The 26,123-nt window shown below is 42.2% G+C and overlaps 1 protein-coding gene across 1 annotated transcript in view; it reads right to left on the reverse strand.

Annotated features, from left to right (window-relative positions):
- The window catches only part of LOC134853170 (testis-expressed protein 2-like), a 28,675-nt gene extending 17,044 nt beyond the window's left edge, over positions 1-11,631 (reverse strand). The window contains exons 1-5 of the mRNA XM_063869125.1: positions 11,033-11,631; positions 4,804-5,010; positions 4,232-4,334; positions 3,333-3,556; positions 2,477-2,640 (exon numbers count right to left, since the gene is read on the reverse strand). Coding sequence (XP_063725195.1) covers positions 2,477-2,640; positions 3,333-3,556; positions 4,232-4,334; positions 4,804-5,010; positions 11,033-11,596 — 1,262 coding nt within the window. The 5' untranslated portion in view covers positions 11,597-11,631. The remainder of the gene's footprint in view (positions 1-2,476; positions 2,641-3,332; positions 3,557-4,231; positions 4,335-4,803; positions 5,011-11,032) is intronic.
- Positions 11,632-26,123: the final 14,492 nt, after the last annotated feature.

Here is a 26,123-nt window from a genome sequence, read left to right on the forward strand (position 1 = left end):
GAACCCTAGCTCGCCGACATCAACAACTGATATTAGATCATGCTTGTTGAGATGCCCCAGCCTTCGGTGCCACAGCATTGCACTACTTGTCTCCATCTTCGCTTTCGTAGCTAGAGTCATCGCGTTCCTCTTGAACTTGCACTCCAGGAAGAAAAGCTTGCCGCGCTGCTTCACTGGTAGCCGTCGACCATCCGGTGCCACAAGATGAGAAGAGTCTGATGTAAAGCTGAAACTAGACCCTCTAGCTATTGCTGAGCTCACACTCATCAGATTCACGTTGTAGCTCGGCACAAACAGCACATTGTGGAAAGTGTAGCTCCTCGTCACATCTTGACAGTCTCGTATGTCCACTTCCACCGAGCCTATGCCCTCAATCTTTGATATTGTACCGTTCGGATTCTCAACTGTTGTCCCCTCATCCCATTTCCCAAAGCTTGAGAAGACAGCCTTGTCGCGCACTACATGATCGGTGCATCCCGTATCCACAATGAGATCATCTCCCTTCATTGAGGTTGTTGCACAACAACTGAAGAACCCTGTCTTTGCCTGCTTGCAGTCCCTTGCAAAGTGTCCTTGTTGTCCACACTTGAAGCACCCTTGCTTCCTTGAAGTTGGACCACTTGCTTCATTCGAGCCACTGCCTCGAGCACCAGATTGACCACTGTCACTTCTGGATCTGCAATCTCTTGCCAAATGACCCTTCTGACCGCACACAAAACAGCCACCACCCGACGCTCCTTTCTTCTTCCTCACAGCTGGCATAGCTATGTGTCCATTCCCAGTCTTCTCTCCACATCGAGCTCGTCTCGAGTCATCATAGTTCCTCAACCTCGTTCTCAGCTCTGTAAAAGTCTTGGCCGGCTGGAAGCTCTCCTGCACCACGAAATGCTCAAAGCTGTCAGGCAGTCCGTTGATCACGAGCGCATTGAAGAGTGTGTCCGTAATTGCTTCCCCAGCTTCACTCAGCCGCGTCATCAGCTCTTGACTTCGAACGAAGTAGTCATCGAGATCCTCCTCTGATCCTAGGCGCAGCTTCGCAAGCTGGCCTACTAGACTGACCACTGTAGGCCTCTCCACACTGCAAAACTTCTCTTGCAGCAGTCTCCAGGCCTTCGTCCCATCGCCATAGCCATCCGCAGCCACGCAGTCGTTCTTGATGTACATCAGTGTGGTGTTGTTCAGGACCAGAGCTAGATGTGACCACACTGTGTTTCGGTTGTCTTTCCTCTGCTGGATCAGCACAGCTCGCTCCTGCATCTTGGTGTTGTACGCCGTCATCTGGTCAGCATTCGGATTCTCAGGTAGCGTAGGTTCAGCTTCTGGTAGATCGTCATTGCCCATCACAGTCCTGAACAGGCCTTTGGTATGCATCAGTGCCACAAACTTCGTCGACCAAGCTGGAAAATCTTCAGACTTTCCACTGAATCCAGCCAGTTTCAAGTCCATCTCTGCTTTGCTAAAGGCTAGATAAAAGCTAAAAAAACTCTGACAGAAATCAAATAATTATTAAATCAAAAAGTTTAGAAATCTGGGCCCATAACCTGTTAAGATTCAGAGTTAGAGCAAGTAGGACTAGGGGATAGAGGTTTGAGAGTTATCTGAGGTTTCAACTGAGGAGAGAGAAGAGATACTGATTGTTGAAGAATGAATTGAGATTGTGTTTATAAAATGACACGACAAACTGAGCATCAAATAGTACCAGTTAATTAATTACCAGTTAATTAATTAGTTTATGAAATACCAGCAGACCAGTTGACCTTGTCTGAGTGCATTGAGTTTTATACCAGTTGACCTTTAGCATTTTTTTAGCATCACCCAGAAATTCAGAAATTTTCTCAGAAATTTTTAGCATCACCCCAACCTGAAGTACAGTCGCAAAAAAAACTATTACCACCCTTCAAATGACGCAATAAAAGGCATCTCTGCCGCTAACACATCGGCTGAAACTATTTATGACAAAAGAAACCTTTGAACTGGATTTTGAAAAAAAAATCTGAGACCTTTTTTTAGGTTGAATAAATTGATTTTCCGAACTCTACCCCAAAGCACCGAAGGCGCCTTTAGCTGAGTCCGTAAGCCATAAATGGATATATCAAATTATTACAAAGGGGGTGATTTCAGTAAAAGCAACTTGTACCTAAAAAATCAAAAAATCATCTGTGCAAACATATATTAGACCAGATTTGAAGTTTTCCAAGAAAAAACTTCAATATCAAGAGCATGTATATAAGTTCTAAGACTGTTTAATAGCAATAGTTCAGACGTTCAAATTAAATTTTCATAAATTTGAGCATGTCAGCCCTTGAAAGGAGTGAATGTGCTGTCCAATGAACCAAAGAATTTTGCAAAACAAATTTTCAGCGTGAAAAAAGTCAATACTTCAATTTGATAGCGCTTGCTAATCGGAAACGTAAAGGTTTAATTAAACTACTAAAAAACCGGCAGAAAACACTTTTTCAGTAGAGATCCCGTTTACCTGTTTGCGTTGGTCTGCGCATTCTGCACGCGTATCCTGTGAGCTGGGAGGAATGTGTGGTACTGCATGTCGTATTTGCAGGCAGCATCCTCCACCGTCACTTTGCGTCTGCTGAATGAGTCTCGAGAGAGACGCACACACGTCTCAATGCTCACGGGCGATGACTAAATAAAAACAAGGATCTTTTCCAGTTCCCCATTTGATTTTTTCTGAAATTCATTTTATTAAAACCTATTCAAAAGGTCTTTTCATGTTATTGACCGCAATAAACGAGTCGTCGTGAACAAATTTTTTTATTTCCTACATGCAAAATGCAGTGTGAACAATTTTCGAACATTTTGATTTTGAATTTTACGATGGGGTGTGAAACTGGAAAAAAGCCACAAACAAAACATGAAGTCGGACCAAAGTGGAAAAGAAATAAAAACTGAAGCCAAATGAATTAATTTTGACTGGACCCTGCCCATTACCACAGCGTATCAAGAAACTTAAAATAATTTAATCCAGATACTTATAACTTAGACCATACACTTTTCCATTGATAGGGAAATTAGTATCAATTATGCTAATGCTTTAAGGGTATATTTTTGAAAGAAATCAAGGAAGCTCAAATATTTAGAATAGATCATGCCTCTCACGCACAGCATGCCAATCAGAATATGCTCTCATTTTATAAATGACTGAATGAGTAGCATCCAAAATCAATACTGTTCCAATGCCAATCCGGCAGACAGTTTTCTAGCAACAATTTTTTACTTGCTAAAAGTTGAGACAGACAGAACTAATAATAATAAGAGCAAATACTTGCTCCTTTTAATTAATTTGTCTATTCCTAGTTTTTGCTTATTATATTTACGGTGGAGTAAACTCGTTTGAATCCCCTGTGGTACTTGTGTATCTGTGCAGTGGCTACAGACAGTCGACAGAACCAGTCTTCTTTGTCTCTGTTACTTCTAGCAAACAGAAACATATCAATAGGCTGGGAAGAGAAGGAGGAGGCCAGTCTGTTGTCTCCACTGCTGCTCCAACTGTGACGCTCATTGGTTGACTCTCCCGCACGGGACGCACAGCTGTTTTCTTCTAAAACACGTCAATAAAAATCAACATGCTAGATACGTAACCACTTCACCAATAGGGGAGCGGTGGTGAAGTGGTTACGTCTCCGCCTCTCAATCGTAAGGTCGGATGTTCGAGGCCCACCATGATCCGTACTCGTTGCTTGAGGGTGAAGCAACATTACCCAGCCCAGAAAAATAACCAAAAAAAAGCATGTAGTTCTTAAACAGGGGCACAACAGCGGTTCGCCGTGATGGGCTGTACAGCTCTTGTGTTGGTCCTTTCCCCCGTGGATAAATGGTCTTAAAGATACGATCCAGATACAATAAAGAGCAGTCGGAACATTCAGCGATGGCTTTCGTTGTGGTTCAAAGGTTTACTTTTACGTTTCTGTTCACGCGAAGCCGCGAATTGTTTAGACCTGAAAAATTTTTCTACTAAAATGTTCAAAAGGAAAAGTTCTCGCTAAGTTCCCAAAAGATGCAGATTGTATGGCTGAACAGTTGCGAACCCATATTTCTCGACGGAAATAGAATTTTGAAAACAAAAAGATCCTACCTTAACAAAAAGAAAAGGCTGTCAAATTCAGCAAAGTTCTAATAAAAGCAATAAATTGATAAAAATTTGAAAACGCTACAATGATTTGTTTAAGAACACATGCTCTAAAAAATGGTCTGCTTCGAAGCCTTTGTGACCAACCTGATATGGAGCTTTCGACACCATCAACCGGAAACGTCACTTTGATAGGGTATTTGCGATTCCATTTTCGCTTGCGGGACAATCTGTTTGGGACAAGAGATATCTGAAACAGTTTCTATTGATGTTGTAACCATTTTTAGCGTCCTTAAACGTATGACAGTGTCGTTAATCCAAAATAATTTCAATATAGAAAATGCAGCTAACAAAAGCAGTTCTTCGTTAATAACGGTTGTCCGTATTTCGCTAGCTATTTGCGAGCCACGTCGTCTCTATTTGGTAATTTGGTAATCGCTAGGCTCTCAATCAAACTAAGTGTCAAAAAATTACAAAAAAGCAGGTAGTTTATAATAATCAGGGGACTAATAGCGGTTCTTCGTAAAAACTCGAACAACTTAACTAATTTACAAAAAATGCGAACTGTCCCACGCGTAATTCACTAGCACAGATAATCTGATGAAAAGCAAATTTTGGAAATTTTTGATTTAAAGGTTAATTTTATTTCAGAAGAACAACGTTCAAGCTTTTTACCCGAAATTAACTTTTTAGCAGTTGAGATTATGAAAATAACTCACCGATGCGCCTAGAAGACTGTACACTTTTACGCGACTGAACAAATAATTTTCTCCTGTCAGCTGTTCAAACGCAGACGCCTTCTTCGGCACAGCTTTGCACGGGTTGAATACTTTGAGAGTTGTTCCATCTAGTCTTACGTAGAGGGATCGCAATAGACTAAGACGGTGTGTGCAAGGGTTGTATTGATATCCGACGTTGATGAAACCCTAAAACAAACATAATACCGATAATTATCAGATAAATGAAATTAATAGCCATCGAATATTCAATCACAAACCGGTAAAACCAACTGTAGGAACCAAGAGAGAAAAACTGAACACAAGTGTAGCCGGATAATGTACAAGTTGCACAGACCGTCGCTAGAGCAACCACAAAAAAAACAGGGTGTGGGAGGACAGTGGTTTAGTAGTGGATGGGCGGGTGCCAAAACATAGCCAACAGACACTTGGAAAAGGGTCAATGAACGCAACGACACAAAATTAACTGACTTATTTTTGAAAAACTTGGAATCTCGAAAGTTGAAATTTTTCAAAAAAATAAGTCAGTTTTGTTTCTGTTAAATATTATATGGCCTCAGCCCTCTTTGAATTTCAAGAAAATATATAAATGAAACTTTTTTGATATAAATAATTCAATTTGAGAAAACTGGATAAAAAGTTAAGTTTTAGTTCCGATAAAATCCAAAAAATAATTTCTACTTTCGAAACAAAAAGTCGTTCAAACTTTCCGCACAGTTTCCCTGTTCGTATTTGAAGAGTGCAATTGAACCACTTTTCAACAGATAAAATTAAATTGAACTCAGAAAGTGCAGAAAGTGTATATATATCTAAAAACATTGATAAATGCATTAACATGTATGAATTCACATCTAGAGCTAATAGAGCTTTTTATGACTTTTTCCGAAAGAACAAAAACCAAAAAAAATCACCAATACCTATATAAGAGTCGGTGATAGGTCAGGTCAGTAAATCGATGTACCAGTAAACCGAGAACAGGTGGACCAGATCACTAAACTGAAAATTAATGATTGAATTACATAATCACATTAGCTAAAAACTGAGATTTTTACAGAAATGACAAATTTTTTCCTCAAAACAAAAATTCTATCAAAAAATGGAAAAAAATAGCTCTTCCTATGAGCCTCGTAGTTTTGAAATTTTTGTCTTAGCTCAAAGAAAATATATTCTATAAATCTTTATTTCCGCAATTGATGTAATTATTACATAAATCGGTTTACTGATCAGGTAATTTACTGACATATCGGTTTACTGTACACTTCCCATACGATTCTTCACTACGTCCATCGGCTCTTAAAAAGACGATACTTTTCTAAGTTGCGAAAGGCGCTAAGTCGAGCTTCGAGAACTAGTGCTTTACGCTAAAATAACAAGGAAAACTATATAAAAACCTATTAGTAACTTCCAGTGGCCGTGAAGAATTTAAGATATTGTTGCTGTATATTGGTCTGAAGGACAAAAATATTCAGTTAATTTTTTGGACTTTCATAAATATCAATCGGCTTTAAAGGTTCAATAGAAAATATCAGTCTGCATTTTACGACACACTTTTGTTTACCTCATTTTCTGAAAAATACACCAAACCAAACCCGTTAAAAACTAATAGTTGCCAAACTGATCTAATTTTAAGATCAAGAATATTTTTAAGATGACTTATAAAGGAGAGCTCGTATAGATTCTTAAGTACATTTTTCAATAACAAATGTAAAACCTGCCAAAATCTTCTCTTAAATGTCAGTTTCTGGACTCCTGTGTCAGTGAACTCCGCAATTTGTGGGTAAGTTAAAACAAAATTATCAGTACCCTGATTATTTTCAGTACCCTGGAGTAAAACTATTGAATGATTTTTTTTTTCATTCAACTAATAAAGTTTTCATAATAAAACCTCGGGATTCTTCACATCATAGCCTTTCCCAGCCATGTGAAAAAAAAACAGCAATAGCACCTACGCTGTTTTCACTAATCCCATAACCTTGACGTAATTCTAATGGTAACACCAATTGGTAGACATCATATTCTCAGACGAATAACCAAACAATCAACCCATCTATAATGTCCGACCTACAGAACAAGGAAAATATTTCAAATAATGCTTCGGCCAGAATTAATAAATTGTGTACAAAATTTCACAGGTCAAGAAAAAATTTTAAGGGCTCAATACCTTTTTTGATGATGGAAAGAATGCTTTACTTGAACGAAGAACTTCTAATAATGTGGAAAATCTTTACCCAGCACTAAAACATGCGTTATCAAACTCATATAAACACCCTACAAACTTTTCTGCAAACAACACGATCTGGAAATCGACTTAAGGAGCACTAAATATTCCACTGTTGAAGCTTTTCAAAAACCAAAAGTCACCCAAATTGGTATGCAGATAATGGAAGAGTTGCAGGTGATATACAAAGCCATCGCGCAATCCTACAGGACATGATAAAGGAAAGAAAAGCTTTTGGCAATCATGTGAAGCCTTCGAAGTGACAACTGATTTTCAAAAACTATTGAGGGGAAAGTCCATTAAAATTATTTAGCGACAAACATGAAATCAACAAAACACACCTCTCGAAAAAAAAAACATTAGAGATTGCTCACCAGCGTAAAAAAAGAACTATGAATCAAACATCAACAACTATGAATCACCTAAAACGAGCATCGAATTAGTTAAGCGTCCTCTCTTTTAGGACAAACTTTCTCTCAAATCAAAGTTAAAAGATGGTCTAAAGTGTAGCTGTAAACTACCAAACACTCCTCGTACATCCTTCTGAGGACAATCTTTTTCCCTCATTGCACAGGTGGAGGATATACACACCTAAGATAAAGAAGCTCATGGCTCCTTTACAAAGTCTGCCATGGTGTTGAGACAAGCATTCTCGCAATAATTAAGGAGGCTAGACTTTAATCGACAACTGATTAGATTTATTGGTAGGCGAAGTGGTGCTTCGGAAGACTTGCGATTACATCACATACATAGTATGGTAGCTAGTTGAAAGAAGTGAAGCACAATACTCAGTGCTAAATTACCATTAAAACAAAAATTATTTAGAGAACACTTATCAAGCAAAACTAGGGTACCGTTTATTATCATTGATAAAAAATTATCAGAAATTTTGAAAATATTATTTTTAGAAAATCCAAGCTTAATATCTTCGCTAAAGCCTACTAATGGTTGAAAACCTATTTTTGCTTTTGAAGGGGCATAATACGAGGCAAATACAATGATATAACCAATTGAGCCAAAGAAACCGCGAAAGCAAAAAACAAATAAAGAAATTACACAAAATCTAGGAACCGAGTTGCCTGCATCAATACAAAGACTATTTCTGACTTTAAAAACGATATGAATGAGCCTTCAAGAAAGTGCGTACTTCGGGCTCTAGGCAGAAAATTACAAGCGGATAAACGAGTCCGAAAATGGGATTTTCAAACAGCAGAAAATACAGATCCTGACCGGGCTCGAACAGCAGCAGGTATTTGCCTCTTCGAACATGGGCATTATATCTAGTCAGAAATGCGCAAAACAGTTATTAATTAGAATTTTAAAAAAAGCAATGCACCAAATGATTCGTCGGTTCTGTTACAAACATCAACTAAAATCATAAAAAACTACTGTCCTAATAAAAAACTGAGATAAAAAATTGAAAAATGAATAACATTTTTCGGAAAGCTTAGCGAAACTTCATAAACACTCGATGCCACATTACCTTGCCTCAATTTATAGAGAAGTTTCTACACAGAGGCGAAGCAGAGCTTCGCACCACTTGCGATATCACACACATATCAATGCAAGCTAGCAGACAGACAACGAAACAGAAGCCACTAAGACTAAGAATGTTTCCAAGCTAGTGACATACCCATGCTTAACTATGAACTGTCATGTCATGATTTCACATCTTGTTATCTTAGCTAATTGATATTTGTTTAAGTTAGTAAAGATCGCTAACTTAGTGAGCAACCACCAAGACAGGTTGCCATCTTATTATACATTATATTTAGCTTGTGAAATGGCGTTTTGAACAGAAAGACTTCAAAGCTAAAAGCTTTGTTACACGGTGACAGCGAAGGAGCACCCCCAGAGCATGAAAACCGTATCCAGCTCAAGGCCTGCTTTGGAGTGTTAAGCTCCAGGCTGATGGTGTGGATATCTGCGGCTAATAACTAGAGGTCAAAAAGAAAAAATCAAAACAGTGATCTAACGTAGATCTGTGCAAAAACGGCGTGGAACAACATATTCTTCGTAGCACAGTTTCAAAGGCAATGCGTTTTGGCTTTCAACAGCAGGGAAAGGGCAAAAAGGAGGAACAGTGACATTCCATAGCTAAACTATGAACTGTCATGTCATGATTTCACATCTTGTTATCTAAACTTATTGATGTTTGTATATCTTAGTAAATATCACTAACTTTGTGAGCAACCATCAAATACGGTTGCCAGCTTAAAATATATTAAATATTAAAAATGTCGTTAAACGCTTTGCTAGTTCTTAAACGTAAGACCAAATCAAAATTAAAAAATTATATTTATTGACTTACCTTAGATAGTTTCATTAACGTCCATTTTAGCAAGCCAAAAATAAAAACAGAGACACCGAGAAACCTCGCCCTCTTTGCGAGACAAGATAGCCGCTAAGCCGAAAAACAAAATCGAACTAAGAAAACTATATCTATCGAAATAAAAAAGATAGTTTAGAAAAAATCATGCCAAGAAAAAAGAAAGTGAAAAAACATCGGAAGAAAACGTACCAAGCAGTTACAAAAAAATTCAAACTGACTTGAAATAAATAAAAAGGTTTTACAACCCCCACTTTCTTTGCTCAACTTACGTACGAGGCCACTGAGGCAATTTAGATTCGAGTAAGAAAGATAGGAAAATTCGAACAGGCAACCTCGAGATTTGGAGTTTCATGCCCTTCCCTCTCAGCCCATGCTTAACTAGTGACATACCCAGTGACGTACGCTAGTGACATACCCATGCTTAACTTTGAACTGTCATGTCATGATTTCACATCTTGTTATCTTAGCTAATTGATATTTGTTTAAGTTAGTAAAGATCGCTAACTTAGTGAGCAACCACCAAGACAGGTTGCCATCTTATTATACATTATATTTAGCTTGTGAAATGGCGTTTTGAACAGAAAGACTTCAAAGCTAAAAGCTTTGTTACACGGTGACAGCGAAGGAGCACCCCCAGAGCATGAAAACCGTATCCAGCTCAAGGCCTGCTTTGGAGTGTTAAGCTCCAGGCTGATGGTGTGGATATCTGTGGCTAATAACTAGAGGTCAAAAAGAAAAAATCAAAACAGTGATCTAACGTAGATCTGTGCAAAAACGGCGTCGAACAACATATTCTTCGTAGCACAGTTTCAAAGGCAATGCGTTTTGGCTTTCAACAGCAGGGAAAGGGCAAAAAGGAGGGAACAGTGACATTCCATAGCTAAACTATGAACTGTCATGTCATGATTTCACATCTTGTTATCTAAACTTATTGATGTTTGTATATCTTAGTAAATATCACTAACTTTGTGAGCAACCCTCAAATACGGTTGCCAGCTTAAAATATATTAAATATTAAAAATGTCGTTAAACGCTTTGCTAGTTCTTAAACGTAAGACCAAATCAAAATTAAAAAATTATATTTATTGACTTACCTTAGATAGTTTCATTAACGTCCATTTTAGCAAGCCAAAAATAAAAACAGAGACACCGAGAAACCTCGCTCTCTTTGCGAGACAAGATAGCCGCTAAGCTAAGCCGAAAAACAAAATCGAACTAAGAAAACTATATCTATCGAAATAAAAAAGATAGTTTAGAAAAAATCATGCCAAGAAAAAAGAAAGTGAAAAAACATCGGAAGAAAACGTACCAAGCAGTTACAAAAAAATTCAAACTGACTTGAAATAAATAAAAAGGTTTTACAACCCCACTTTCTTTGCTCAACTTACGTACGAGGCCACTGAGGCAATTTAGATTCGAGTAAGAAAGATAGGAAAATTCGAACAGGCAACCTCGAGATTTGGAGTCTCATGCCCTTCCCTCTCAGCCACTTGCGCTTTACTATCGACAAACACTAGCCACCAATGAGGCAGATGAAAATATTTCTGTTGCAGTATTTCAAATAGAGGGGACCAGGAGATGAGTCTTGTGAACAAATAGATTTACTGAAATCAACTAATGATTTTGAACCAATGAGACACGTTCAAAGACAAGTTATTTACCTCGTATTTCAGAATAGCCTCTTCCTGGTAGTCTATTCTATCTGTTGTTGGAGGTGTTGTAATTTTAGTCGATGAGCTCAACAGAGGAAAGGTCATAAGCGCCAGCGAATAGCTCAAAGCTGAACAAATCAAAGCACCAAGTAGAAATCCCCTCAAAAAATCAGGGAGTGGAAGAGACACTACGAGAATGGCGATTCCTATTGCAATAAAACAAAAATTCATCATTCGTTCCTTTGAGTCCACTTCTTTTTTCGCACCCATAATAGTCTTTTCTACATTGCTTTCACAAGTCGATGACTCCAAGATTTCAGTGACTTCTTTTGTTTCAGTGATTTCTTTTGTTTCCTCCTGAAGCTCCTCTCTCGTTGATTGATTTCGGTTCTGCGCATTATCAGCTTTTAAAATAGCAGCATCGCTATTACTTCTGTGGGTTAGGTCTGACTCCCAGTTTATTGAACTATCATCTGTGTCATTTAAGTCGTTTTGGATTGAGGATAGACTTACAGTTGGAGCAGAAGGACTATGAGGGATCGTTGAACGCCTTGGCGTTAAGTATTTTGCCATCTTCAGAGATGCAAAACCCTCAAAAACTTTCTACATTATCTGAAACCACATTTTGATGCCCTAACTTCTAGTTATAGGGGATAATAAGAACATATTTTGAAATTTGAAGTACAATGCCACCAAACGATCATGAGTTTTGATCTCCTAGCCCCGCTCTGAAAAAAGCTACCAGGCTAATCATATTGTTTTCACAACCGCAGGATATCTAGAGGCTGCTGCCTCTGGCTCTCTGCGTTGTAGGTCGATGTCCATTTTGCTATCCCAATTTCTCCTTTATCCAGAATTATTCAGGTCCGTTTTGAATATACTCGATTTCGAAATACCTCTGTGCGGATAGGAAACACCCACTTCAAAAAATGGGTGCCGGACATCAAGCCGACGGGACTTCAAGCCGAATCGTAAAATTGTGCCATTCTGCCAGACTGGGACAGCACAACCTTCCGGCGACGTGAAAAAGAACGACTAAAGGCCTTATTGACGAAAAAGTATTGCGAAGGAGGGTCGGAATATTCTAGAATTTTTATTTTTAAAAATTCGATCAGAAGAAGAATATTTCTCAGAAATACAAAAAACGGCCATTTTGACTGGAAAAGACGAAAAAACAGAACAACGACAAAAATCGCCGAAAACAGTCGCACAAGAGACGAGAAATACGAAGCCTCTTATCGTGGCAACAACACACGATAAGAACCTTAGCAGTGAATATTAGTGGAGAAGGAGGCTTCAGTGGGGAAGAAATATACCATGGAACCATCCCGGGACACAAATTGGAAGAGATAAGGGCGTTATCTCAGGAATATTACGGGAGCGGAGGCTTGGTCCCCCAGAGACTGTTTTATGTGAAGGGACTGTATAAACTGACTGTATAGCTACTAGAATGTCATAGATCTCTTAATTAACACCGTTATTGTTTGATATTTCAGAATATGAGTAGCTAGAAAGAGGAAAGGATCAATCCATCTCCAATGGATTTTATATAAAACTGTCACACAAAAACATATTAAAATAGGTTGTTCGAGCCGTGTTTTTAATGACAATCACGTAGTCTAAGGATCCGAGACTCAGCTATGTGGTTGTGTTCGCATGTAAACGAAAGCTGATCAAAAGTCGTTTGACTGATGGCCTAAAAATGGTAACTTTTTACTTTGCCCTAGACAGACCAGAAAATCAACTGGCAGGTCGAGACGGTGAAAAACGAGTAGGATTAAGGTAACTGACGCCTGCCAGTCGTTAATAGGTACTTTTTCTACGCTCCGTCGCTGTGTAGTATTTGAGCGAATGTTACATAGACGTTTTTATGGCGCTCCTGGGTGGGCCTGTCAAAGGCATGAAACCATCATGTGCCAGTCGGTCATATTTGGAAGTTTGACCTTGAGAGAAGCAAAAAAAAAACACTTGATTTTGGAGTGAAATTTAATTTTTCAAAATTTCGAATGGAACCTGTCATGCACGATTTTCTCGCGAGAACTGAAAATCAGAAAAAAGAAGTTAGAACAATTTCAGAACGATTGAGACACACACGCGGGAAAGTTGTAAGAAAAAGCAGTAGGAAATTGCTATTCGCAATTTCCATCACTATAATAATCGAGAGTAGAGCTGTCCCATCTGTGACAGAGACGAGAGCATTCCCTCGAATTGGATTATAACGACTGGAGTATTATTCGGAACCGGACTAGAGTGAACCTTCGGTGGAAAGGTGGACAGCTTGAGTGTCCTAATGGTTCACAAGAAAACTATTGTCTAGAGTATAAACTCGTTCTCATTGTTAAAACTATAAAACATTAGACTCATTTAGTTGCGTTATTTAATTCTTGAGTTAATTACCGACTGGATTATTTCCCACTTCTTGAGCGTGCTACTATGTGAGTACAAATTTAAATTCCTAGAGTGTGTTTTATGATTGTTATGTTGAGGTAAGGCGAGTTTTAGGTTGATCCATCTGAAATGGATCAAAGTTCCACTGTATAATAAAAAGTAACCTAACGGATTGTTCCAACCCGGTTTTTAACGGCGTTCATATATTTTGGGTATCTAGAGACCTAAGTATGGGGACGTTTCTAATTCTAGAGTGGGGGGATATTTTAGTAGTAGCCTTTAAGCTGTAACGGGTCGTAGTCTCATGTCACAAGCGAACCGAACTGGCTCCGACCGTTCTTGAGGTAGAAAAACACAAGAGATGGTGTCCCTGACCCTTGAGCCAGTGGTTATAGGGCCTATTTTTCTTAAGCCTCATGTGTGACTGCAGTAGACGAATGTTACATAGTGTTTTTATGGCGCTCCTGGGTGTTTACGACATCAAGACTACGGAGTCGAACCCACTTGAGACAGCTTCGGGCTGAATGCCCATTCTAGAGTACCGGCGGTACGGTTCGACAGGAACGTGCAAACCTTCCGGTTGTACCGTGATAGCTTTTTAAGAAAACTCGAGAAAATTTCCTGGTACGCTCTCCGAACGAGGCTTAGCTAACCGAGTAAAGGGGGGCAACTAGGGGGACAAAAACACGAGCAAAAAGACAAAAAGCAAAATAAAAAAAAAAAAAAAGAATAGAAAAAGGAACAAAAACCATAAAACGAAAAAAGACAGTGACTTTGACACCAGATTAGTTGGATCAAACCTTTATATTAATTAAATAGTATACCCATACTGTTTTACAAGTTCGATCGTTTCGATCAACCTAGCAATTTAAACCAGTAAACTGAATAAAGTGCCCGAAGTGGGGCGTGGTCAAAGGTTTTCAGATAGCTTGGAACTTAGCTGGACCAATAGGAGACTTGACTGGAAGAGGTGACCAGCCGAGTGGGAAAGTGGTTCAGGGACACTTGAGCTGAACCAATAGGAGACTTGACTGGAAGGGGTGACCAGCCGAGTGGGAAAGTGGTTCAGGGACACTTGAGCTGAACCAATAGGAGACTGGACTGGAACAGGTGACCAGTCGAGTGGGAAAGCAGCCAAGAAGGATTTGGCAATTCTCGAGTTCTCAAGTTGGGCAGAACGGGTATCGTTAGAATCCACATTACATTATAGGAGATAAGTGTAAAATTGGATAAGCGAAATCCCCCAGTTTTGAGGAACGTTTTTACTTGAGCAGGCCTGGAAACAGGTCTACGGTTTTCTCTTGAGAGGTTTAGCACCCGGCGCTTAAAGTAATTTTTAGGCTTAAGAAGGGGGGCTAGAAAGGGGGGAGGTTAGAAGGGGGGCTGGTTAAGTTAGAGGTTGGCGGTTGTAAATTGTAAAAAGGGGGAAATTAGAGTAACTAATTAGTCGACATCGTTGACTTAGTTACATTAGAAATTAACACGCGTTGGTAATATTAGGTGGAGATCCAAAATTCAACTCGAGTTAAGACTGGTACGCTGGTTGGTTTGGTAGGGGGGACCGGATATAGACAGCTTTTGTGATACCCCATAAGATCACTAGTGGGGGGAGGAAAACGCGTGGCAATTAGGTACCAGACATTTTTTTTAGACGAAAGGTAGACATTGGTCACCTTTGAATTTCAGGTGGGCTCATTTTTCTGTTTTTATTATTTTTCTTACTTAGATTTTTGTTGCATTTTAGTGAGGATTTGTGTTTGGTTTTATACGAACAGGTGATCACAAGATACCTGCGCACCTACATTGAAATAGAAACAACCAAAAAGAAGAGGGGGGTCAGCATTTGGCTTTTAAGAGAGGGTTTTTGGGAAAATTTTACTAGAGCTTGAGTGGTGGTACAAGGTACGGTGATTCAAGAAGACCCTACAACGAGGAAGACACTCCGTGACGAGTATTGGGACAAGACCGAAGAAGTCTTGGGACAGAGCAGTCTTGGGATAGTGGTCTTGGGACAGGGTCTTGGGACAGTGGTCTTGGGACAGGGTCTTGGGACAGTGGTCTTGGGACAGGGTCTTGGGACAGTGGTCTTGGGACAGTGGTCTTGGGACAGGGTCTTGGGACAGGGTCATGGGACAGTGGTCTTGGGACAGGGTCTTGGGACAGTGGTCTTGGGACAGTGGTCTTGGGACAGGGTCTTGGGACAGGGTCTTGGGACAGGGTCTTGGGACAGTGGTCTTGGGACAGGGTCTTGGGACAGGGTCTTGGGACAGGGGTCTTGGGACAGTGGTCTTGGGACAGGGGTCTTGGGACAGGGTCTTGGGACAGTGGTCTTGGGACAGTGGTCTTGGGACACTAGTCTTGGGACACTAGTCTTGGGACACCAGCCTTGGGACACTGGTCTTGGGACACTACCCTTGGGACACTAGTCTTGGGACAGTAGTCTTGGGACACTAGCCTTGGGACACTAGTCTTGGGACAGTAGTCTTGGGACACTAGCCTTGGGACACTGGTCTTGGGACACTACCCTTGGGACAGTAGTCTTGGGACACTAGCCTTGGGACACTAGTCTTGGGACAGTAGTCTTGGGACACTAGCCTTGGGACACTGGTCTTGGGACACTACCCTTGGGACACTAGTCTTGGGACAGTAGTCTTGGGACACTAGCCTTGGGACACTAGTCTTGGGACAGTAGTCGTGGGACACTAGTCTTGGGACAGTAGTCTTGGAACAGTGGCCTTGGTACAAGGGTCTTAGGACACTAGCGGAGAGTACTGTGATAGTGACGAATAGTCTTGGGACGGTATAGAAATTGAAGTCAAATTACAACAAGGGTGTTTTAAGACAGAATAAGACAAATCGAAATAGGTACAGTTGAGACCACATTAAGGGAAATTTTTCAAAGGTTTTAGAAAGAGAGCTACAACAAGGTTTTTAACACGTTGTACTAAATTTGTTACCACAAAAAAAATTTTTTTTTTTTGTTGTCTTGTTGTTTTATTATTATTTTTTTATTCTTAGAATAGAATCGTGTATATAATAAAATTGTAAATAAAAGCAGTTGTAAATAGAAATAATGAGGCGGAGTAGGGTACCGGTGCTCGAAAAAAGGTCAAGTGGATCAAACACGAAATATAATTCATCGCTGCGCGGAACGACATCAACGGGCCCAAAGATAACGAAGAAGAACTTTTCAGTTAACATGGTCAGCACAAGGAGTACAGCGGAGAACAGGGCGAAAGAGGGCACGGAAGGGGAGCGAGTAGAACCCACCATCGAGATTGATCTAGAGACACCCGATCAAAGTGTGGATGAAACAAGGAAGATGGCGACAGAGTCAACTCCAATGCCCAATGCAGAGGAACCGAACCAGAAACCCATAGAGTTCTCACCGATAGATGACGCGGAAGATGCAATAGGCAACACCGAAGAAACGGTGAAAGAAGACTCTCAAGTAAAGAGGACATCTTTTACGGAAAAATTGGGAATAATGTTCGGAATAAAAACGAAAGAAAACGTGACTGAAGAACCAAAAGCAGAAAGAGCACGAACATTTGGGACAGTGAGCACGAAGACCTCAGAAGCCAATCCAAGAGAGGAACAAGCTAAAGCAGAGGCTACGGCCGAAGAGAGACCGACGGCTGACCATGAAGAGACTACCATTGAGCTGGGTGACTTGTTGGCGAAATTAAATCAGATTGACAAAAGACTTAAGCACAGTGAAGAAGACAGAGAGGTGATAAAAAAGGAGATAAGATACAACAAGCACGAGTATCTAGACAGTTATTTTAACCTAGCTAAGGCAACAGATGAGAGACTCAAGGAAATGTCAGATAAGGTAGAAGCCACCAATGAAGAACGAGAAAAGAACATCAAAACAGACATGCAACAGTTGAAGAACCGATATGATGATGTCAACAGCCAATTAGGAAGCCTGGAAAGGAGAATGGACACAATGAGCAAGAGTCAGGCCGAGAGTTCGTGTGCAATACAGGCGAAGTTGGATGCAATCTTGAGAGGTTCTACTCCACAAGAAAGACCGGCAGCGGATCGTACGCAAGGCACCAGAGTTGACTTTGCAGAACCACAAAGGAACAAACGACAATCGACACCGTTGCCCTTAACCAGGGATGCGATAAGCATAGCACCAACAGCTGCGAAAACAATAATGAAGAATGGAACGTCGAATACAACGACTGCTCCGGGAGATTCAACAGCTAACAGCAACACAGGACCGGATGCTATGACATGGGCCAGCACTTGGGAGATGATGAACAGGACTCTAGAGGCCTTCGCCACGAGGAACACTGACTCGAGCGACAGGAGAGAGGGAAAATCAAGAAAGACATTCAAGAAGCCAAAAGAATTCAAGGACGACTCCGATGGATGCATTGACACTTGGGTGGAAGTGATGAGATTACATCTAGAACAAGATAACTTGAGTGACGAAAGACAAGCATGTACAGCCATACTGAGAAACTTGGAAGGAACGGCATTAAAATGCGTGGTCGCAAAGAAGGAGGAAGAACGCGACACCGCGGACAAGATCTTCGAGATATTGCTGAATCGATTCGGGTCAGGCATGAAGGGTCACCAAGCGATGATGCGATTTGAAAAGAGAAGGCAGAGGGACGACGAGTCAATAGATCGGTTCCTAGATGACCTCGAGAGCTTGAGAAGGAGGAGTGACCCAGAGGAGTCGACAAATAGACGGAACTTTAGCATTGCCTCGAAGTTCATCGATGGGGTGAAAAGTGATGACTTAAGGACAATGTTAGCAACATACTACACATTGTCGAAGGACAGCGCACCCACCCCAGAAGAAATGAGACAGAAATCAAGAGAATACATGCTGATGAAACCTAAGAAGTACTCATATTCCGAAAACAGGAACACGCAAGGGGGAAGCCAACCCCAGAGGTCATCATGGTACAAACCTAGAGATGATATGGACAAGCGCAGATCATGCGCGAACTGCGGGTCAGCGGATCATCATGTGGCTGACTGCACAACGTACAAACAAGGCATGAAGAGCCTAGGTTATGCACCGGATGAAGAGGATATGAGCCAGATGGAGGAACACGAGTACTATAATGGCTTAATCATCAAGATAGGCGCCAGATGCTTCTTCTGTAACCAGGAGGGGCACTTCAGAATGGATTGTCCCTTGTTCTGGGAAGCGGTCAAGGACCAGAATCACCCCAAACATAAGTTGGCATTAGCGGCGGTGCAGAATCAGCGGAACAGGCAAAACGAGTTTGAATCTAGGAACTTGGGGGCACCAAACACCGAATTGCCGACGAAGACAGTGAAAGCTGTTACACATGTTAGCGGTGCGTTAGAGTCCGCGGCCGGAAGCTCTCTAGAGATAAATTATGAGAAAGCGGCGACGGAAGCAATTGCCAAAGTGAAACAAGATCTGGCTGCGAAAGAAATAGAGCAACGACTAAAGTTGGAAATCGAAAGACAGAATTTTAACGAAGCATTAACCGGATCGAACTCAATACCAGAGGCTAGAACGGGCTCAACAAAGACCGGGAATTGTAACACCGTGAAAATGGTGACAGGTAAACCTTTTGGAATATCGAAAATCGGAGCAAGAATAATGTCGATAATCACAGTGGGCGGACACGAGGTAACCAGAAACTTGAGCGAGCCGAGCGACCAGACGATAATGCACATTGACGTGTATGCAGACTACTTGAGTGGAATAAGTCCACAAACGACTTCCAGAGCGCTCAGGGCACTACTCACGAGAGGGGGCAGCAAGTCGGTACGTGTTGATAATAGGTACACTGAAGCTTATGGTCCACACGAGGTCATGCTAAATATAGATGGAATCAACATCTATACCAAGACGATGATAACATGCGACGAAGACCTAATTGGACAAATCTATGTAGGGAAAGAGGAATTGAAAGTAAGATCGATTGGACACTGTGCTATGCTTGAAGAAGATGCAATGCACATCGGGACGGAAGCAGACGTGACAGGGCACGTGCTAGACATAAATGGCAAAAAGACTCAGTTACGTGGATTAATTGACACGGGAGCAGTCTTGAGCGTCATACCAATCGAAACATGGGAAAAGATGGGCTTTGACAAAGGTGACTTGATAGACTCGAGAATACGGCTGTCAGCTGCAAACAAAGGGGCCCTTCGGGTGTTGGGCAGGACGCCGATAATAGCCCTCAATTTGGGGGAACGTAACCTGTGGATGAGCTTCATCGTGGTAGAAAACCTAGATGAATCTGACCAATTCATTTTGGGCAGAGACTTCATCAGGAATTTCGACGTAACGATAGATCTAAATAATGCAATGTTCAGGATACGGAACCCGGATAGGAGGTACGCAATCAAACCGGTAAATTTAATAATGGCAAATGAGAACAAAGCACCGGTATTCTTGAGTAGGAGAGTGAGGTTAAAAGCTAATGAAGCGGCAATCGTAAGCTTGAGGATGAAAAATTATAATGAACTAAGTGACAACAAGCAAGTGTGTATAGTTCCAAATCCTAATAGTCAAAGCGCTGCTGTTTTAGGAAGATCATTTTCGATAACGAAGAGCGGCCTCTGCGTCAGTGTCTTGTTGAATACCCTTGATATACCGATCACGATACAGAGAGGGAGGAAGCTGGGATATGCTTTACCGGTTAAAACTCGATATGAAACAATTGAAAACTCAAAACAAAATGAAGTTGTTGATTGTCCCAACCACAGGGACAAAATTTGTATCTTGAGACGATTGCAGAGAATAAAAGATTCTTCAGGTCTTATCAAATCACTTAAGTCAGAAACGGACGATGGGCTTTCGAGCTGTTCGAACTTTCCAGAGCGACCCACACCAGATGAAATGCAAACTGATAAACCGGTTCTGCCGGAGATTGAACATTTAAGGGGCAAACTGAAAGATGAACAGCTCGAAGCTATCAAGGACGTACTAGAGCGGAACGAGGAGGTTTTTTCAAGGCATAAGGCGGATATCGGGTGTTGTAATTTTGTTGAACATGAAATAGAACTTGAGGAAAACGCGGTACCACACAGGGAGGGGGCGAGGCGCATGACCCCACACAAATCGGACGCGTGTAGAAAAGAAATCGAAACGTTACTAGAGTATGACATGATAGAACCATCCAAGTCACCGTGGGCGTGTGGAGTAGTGATGGCCAAAAAGAAAGGCGACCAGTTAAGGTTTTGTTGTGACTTTCGATACCTGAACTCCGTCACGGTGAAGGATGCCTATCCCATACCTAGAATTGATGAGAGCCTCTCGAAGTTAGGTGATGCGAAATTTTTTACGACTCTTGATTTAGGCTCGGCCTTTTGGCAGGTACCATTAAGGAAGCAAGACAGGGACAAGACAGGGTTCGCCTGCGAGTTGGGTCTGTTTCAATGGAAACGGATGCCGTTTGGACTCTGCAATGCAACAGCCACGTTTCAGCGGCTGATGGCACACGCGTTGATAGGCGTGACGAAGAAGTACGGCAACCTGGTAATGTGCTACGTGGACGACGTGGTAATAGCAACGCCAACACTAGAAGACCACATCGAGAGGCTTGACGAGGTGTTCGCGTGCATGAAAAGATCGGGGCTGAAGTGTAAACCATCAAAGTGCGAGATACTCAAGGACTCGATTAAATACTTGGGCAGGATGGTAGATAAACACGGTATCAGACCTGACCCAGACGCCGTGGAAGCAGTCCTAACCTGGAAATCACCGAAGACGGAACACCAGCTGATGAGCTTCCTGGGTTTCGCCAACTATTATAGAGAATTCATCAAGGGCTATGCGGGAAGGTATACCCGATGCAACAATTAATGAGACATAAGGGCAAGAAGTTCACGTGGAACAACGCGGCAGAAGAGTCATTCCAGAGAATAAAGAAAGAGCTGTGTGAGGCACCAGTACTTGGTATGCCGACTGAGAAGGGGATGTACGTGCTAGACACGGATGCGTCAGTAGTCGCTATTTCTGGGATTCTCCATCAAGAACAAGAATGGAATGGGAAGACAGTCATGAGACCAATAGCATACGGGAGCAAGGTCCTAAGTGACACAGAAATGAAGTACGGAGCACCGAAAGCAGAGATGTTCGCGGTGGTCACCTTTGTCGAAAAATACAGAGCATACTTAGGCAGTGAGCCCTTCAAGCTGCGAGTCGACAACCGAGCACTAAGCTGGCTGAAAACGTACTCAATGGACCAGAGCTATATTGGGAGGTGGATAGTTCGCTTGGATGGATACAACATGATAATTGAGCACAGAACACGAGATAAACATCAAAATGCTGACAGCTTGAGTAAGAAGACGGAGTTCTACGAGAGGCAAGAACAAAGAGAGGCGGACAGACCTGAGATCAAAGACGGCTTCTCCTTTATGGACAAAGAAACGTACGACAGTCTTCCACTCACGAGATGGCTGGACAAATCAGGCAAACCGATTGAAGATCATCCCGAATTGCCGAAAGAGCCTCTTGAAAAGACCATCTTGAAGAAAAGCAGAGGGATTCCGATAGGAATAATGCTCAAGTCCAAGATCGTGAGGGAAACACTCAAGGCAAAAGGTTATGATCTCATCCAGGTAGAGGAGGGAACGGTCCGAATAGATGAAGACTTAATGAGGTTGCTTGAGAAACTATCAGATGACAAGCCCGTGATCCAAGGGAAAGGTCAGGAGGCACCGGAACTAACCATACTTCGGAGAGAAGAAACAGTGAACAATACTGATGTCTCAAAAGGAAGCATCACTGATAGCAAGGAAGTCGTGCGATCACTAGTTGAAAAAATCCCCGAAAAAATTCTGGAGCAGACAAAAGTCAGGGATAAGAAAGTAACATTCAGAGAAGAAGTTGAACACCTGGGACTAGATCAAGAGTCCGGGGAGTGGTCCAGATTCATGGAAGAAGACGAAACCGGAGAAGGGAAATTGTCCGGGGAGCGTAAAGAGTGGGATGAAGACTCGGATGAGAGCAGCGAAGACCAAGACAGTCTATGCATGATACTGGCGGAAGAGAAGATAAGACAGCACGACAGGGAATTACAGACGGATCCATCTTCAGGGACGTATAATCTGGAAATACAAGAGGTACGAGGTGGTGAAGAGCTCGAGAAAATAGCAGTTTCAAGAAAACCACTAAGGGAACTATCGTGCAACTCAAACGTCAGAACGAATCTGGTACCAGAAGACGACATGAAAATCGTGAAAAGGATGATATGTGTGAAACTGAGCGATGACATCCACAACCCTGGTGAGATGAATGGACAGATCATGGCGCTAAAGGAGCACGTTAAGGCGAGATACAGGTTGTCTGACCTAATAAGGGCCCAGAAGAATGACAAAATGACAAGTAATCTCTCCAAATGGATCCATTCGGGAGTCAAGGAGAAGGGGGAACTTGAGGAAGACAGCTACAAGATCTTGAGCCAGTTCTACAAAGAAAAGAGAGACTTACTTTATCACACAGCTGAAGGGGTGGTAGCGTGCAAGAGAAGAGATGAGGAAAAAATATTACACAAACACAACCTCATCATACTACCACAATTGTACCAAACGGAGGTGCTTTTCAGATCACACGACCAGATGGGCCACCAGGGGATAGATAAAGTACAACAAAGGATACTTCACAGGTTCGACTGGCCGGGAATGAGAAAAGCTTGCGAGAGATGGGTGAATGCCTGCCTAGCATGCCTTCAAGTAAAAGACCCAAGGAAGATGAAGTTTCCCCTCAAGTCTGTCGAAAGTTCGGAATTCAATGAAGTGGTGCAGATAGACCATCAGAAAATCTGCATGACGGAGTCGGGTTATAACCAAATATTAGTTATAATAGATCACTTCACCAAGTTGGCGGAAGCGGTTCCGTGCCAGACAGCCTCAGCAGAGGAGACATGTGATCACCTGATAACGCATTGGATATCGCGGTATGGTTGTCCAATGACTTTCCAGTCGGACAACGGCAAGGCTTTTGTGGGGGACTTGACAAAAGAATTGATGAAGAGATCACACATTGCTCAAGCACACTCGACGACCTATCATCCACAGACCAATGGGTTGGTAGAGAGACAGAACAGGACACTGGTCAACATGCTCAGGGTGTACTGCTCGAGATACATGACGGACTGGGACAAATACCTGCCACAGGTAGTAGGAGCCTATAATAGTACTCAGCACTCGACGACGGGTATCAGTCCTTTCATGATGTTGACAGGCAGGGAAAGGGCAATGCCTATAACATTCTTCTACCCGGAGTACGAGGGGAAGAGGACGTCACCTCAAGCATACGTGAAGGAAGCGATCAAAAGACAACAAGAGCTAAACGAGCTATGTCGGAGAAACACGGCGCAAGCGCAAATGAGGCAACGCAAGAAATATGACGAAAAGATACTAAGAGCAAAGCCATACGAAGTGGGCCAATACGTGTGGGTCTTCCAAAATGTCATACCGCCCAAGGGAACAAAGAAACTACTCAAGAAATGGAGAGGACCGTTCATGATTACGGAAGTACATCAACAAGGACGGTTCTATCGCTTGAGTACAGGGCGAGCAGCACATTACGAAAATCTGAAGCCTCACGTCCCGTCCCCGGAGGACTGGTGCCTACCAAAAGACATGGAAGGTCTTGAGTACCTGGTGGTGGAACCAGCGTGCGAAGTGAATGAGAAAGGCACTAGAGAGAAAAATGATGGTAATGAGAACTTGAGTTTGGACGACAACGAAAAGATAGAAGTGGAGTCGGATGCAGGTTCATTTGTAGAAGAAGACTGGAACGACCCAGAGCAAAACGAGGTACCGAAGTGGATGGAGCCGGATCGACCAACACCACCGGAAACCAGGACTGGCAATCGTAAACGAACAGGTATGAGGTACAATAGGTACGGGGATGACTTCTTGATCGATAAGATACAGCCAGACAAGTTGGGCGATGAACTACTAAGCGCAGGCGAACTGGAAGCCGAAGAGGAATGGCAGGTCATTGACGATGGTGGACATTATCCGCAGGATGATTACTCGACGCCAGAATTGGAGAAGGATCTCGAGCAGAGTGAAATAGAAAGGAGGGAGAACACGAACTTGAGGATTCTAGAGTGGATGCGTGATGTCAAAGACGAGAGCCGCGAAGGACAAAGCATTCAGCAAATCGATGTATCAGCAGCAAATTACATGAAGACAGAGGACCCTCTTTTCGGATGGACAGCAACAGACAGGCCACTGGACATCCCCAAGGACAATTCAGACCCGACTACATCGACGGGGACGTCGATAAATATTTTTGTCCGGGGAGTGGGGGTAGGACTTACCCACACCGAAAATTTGATGATAAAGAAGCTCAAGGAAGTGAGGGAAACAAGCGGATTGGAACTGGAGGAAGAAGAACCAGAGCCTACCATAGGAAGGAATTTCAAAACGAAATTCGAAATACCCAATGAATACTCAGAGAACATCATGATAACGGATAGCGACTTCATCCTGTCAATCAGGACCAGCGCGATCTGCATCACGGCGGACATGAGTTTCAAATCAAGATTGGAGGCTGACTTCAAAAGAGAGTACCAGAACGTAGAGTTTCTGTTCAGACAGAGGCCAGGACTGGGAGGCATAGCAGCGCTTCCACCGTCAGTGGCACAAGTCCCGGGCAAATACCTCTGCTTCCTAGTAACGAGAGTCAACGACAGAAACACAATTGATCCCGAACACGTGATATTGGCACTGACAAGACTACGTGACTTCATGATTGAAAGAGGAATAGTGGAGGTCTCGATGCCGGTGTACGACCCAAACAGGGGCAAACTGAGCTCGAGGGAATTGTACGCTATCCTACATGTGGTCTTTGCAGAAACGGAGATAATGGTGCATCTTCACAAGAAGTACTACTTGAGCATCGCCTGAGTCGGGTACATGGAGGTATCAGGTCGGGTGTGAGGGAGGAGTCTTGAGTTAGGTACTGGGGTGCGGCGCAGGTAAAGGGATCTTAAGATGTGATTGGCATGACAATTGAATTTTAAAAGAAAGAATTGATGGTGCTAAAACATAAAATGAATCTGCATGTTCTTAAGGGAAAATCCAATCGAATTGCTTTAAGTGATATGAGAATGATAAGATTTTAACCATATGGGTAGAAGGGGGGTCTCTAGGTTAGGAACGTGACATGCTAAGTTTTAATGAGCTTTCTGTTTTCAGATCAAGTTTGAAAAACAAAGTTGAAAATCCAACTACACTCAAGCGAGTAACAGAAAGAGAGAATCTTGATTGAACACGCGATAATCCGAATCTACAGCAAGTACCTGCAAGAGAACAGTTCTAGGTAATTCTTGAGTTGGTAAGGTAATTCTTGAGTTGGTAAGGTAATTCTTGAGCTGGTTAACATCCACCTACATACATCCCGAAGTTACAAAGAATGGCAGACCGATTCTGGAACTCCGTGCCCGCGGCCCTGAGGAAGCCCACTCTTGATGAGCTATACAGGCGCCTGAGGGACTTGGACTATACCCAAATAGACGAGAGAATGGCGGTGATGCTGAATGCCATCCTCCAGTTGGAGGACCAGGGTGAGTGCAGGGAGTCTGCAACGGAGGCTGTCTTGATGATCGGCTACACCACCGAGGGAATATCGAACCAAGAACAGACCAGATGGTTGTCTTGGAACGTGGATGGAGGAGTAAGGGGTTTTGACTTGGCAAGGAATCCTGGCCTGAATAACAATACCGAATATGGCGCAGGG

Source organism: Symsagittifera roscoffensis, chromosome 8 (assembly GCF_963678635.1).
Source record: "Symsagittifera roscoffensis chromosome 8, txSymRosc1.1, whole genome shotgun sequence".
NCBI lineage: Eukaryota > Metazoa > Xenacoelomorpha > Acoela > Convolutidae > Symsagittifera > Symsagittifera roscoffensis.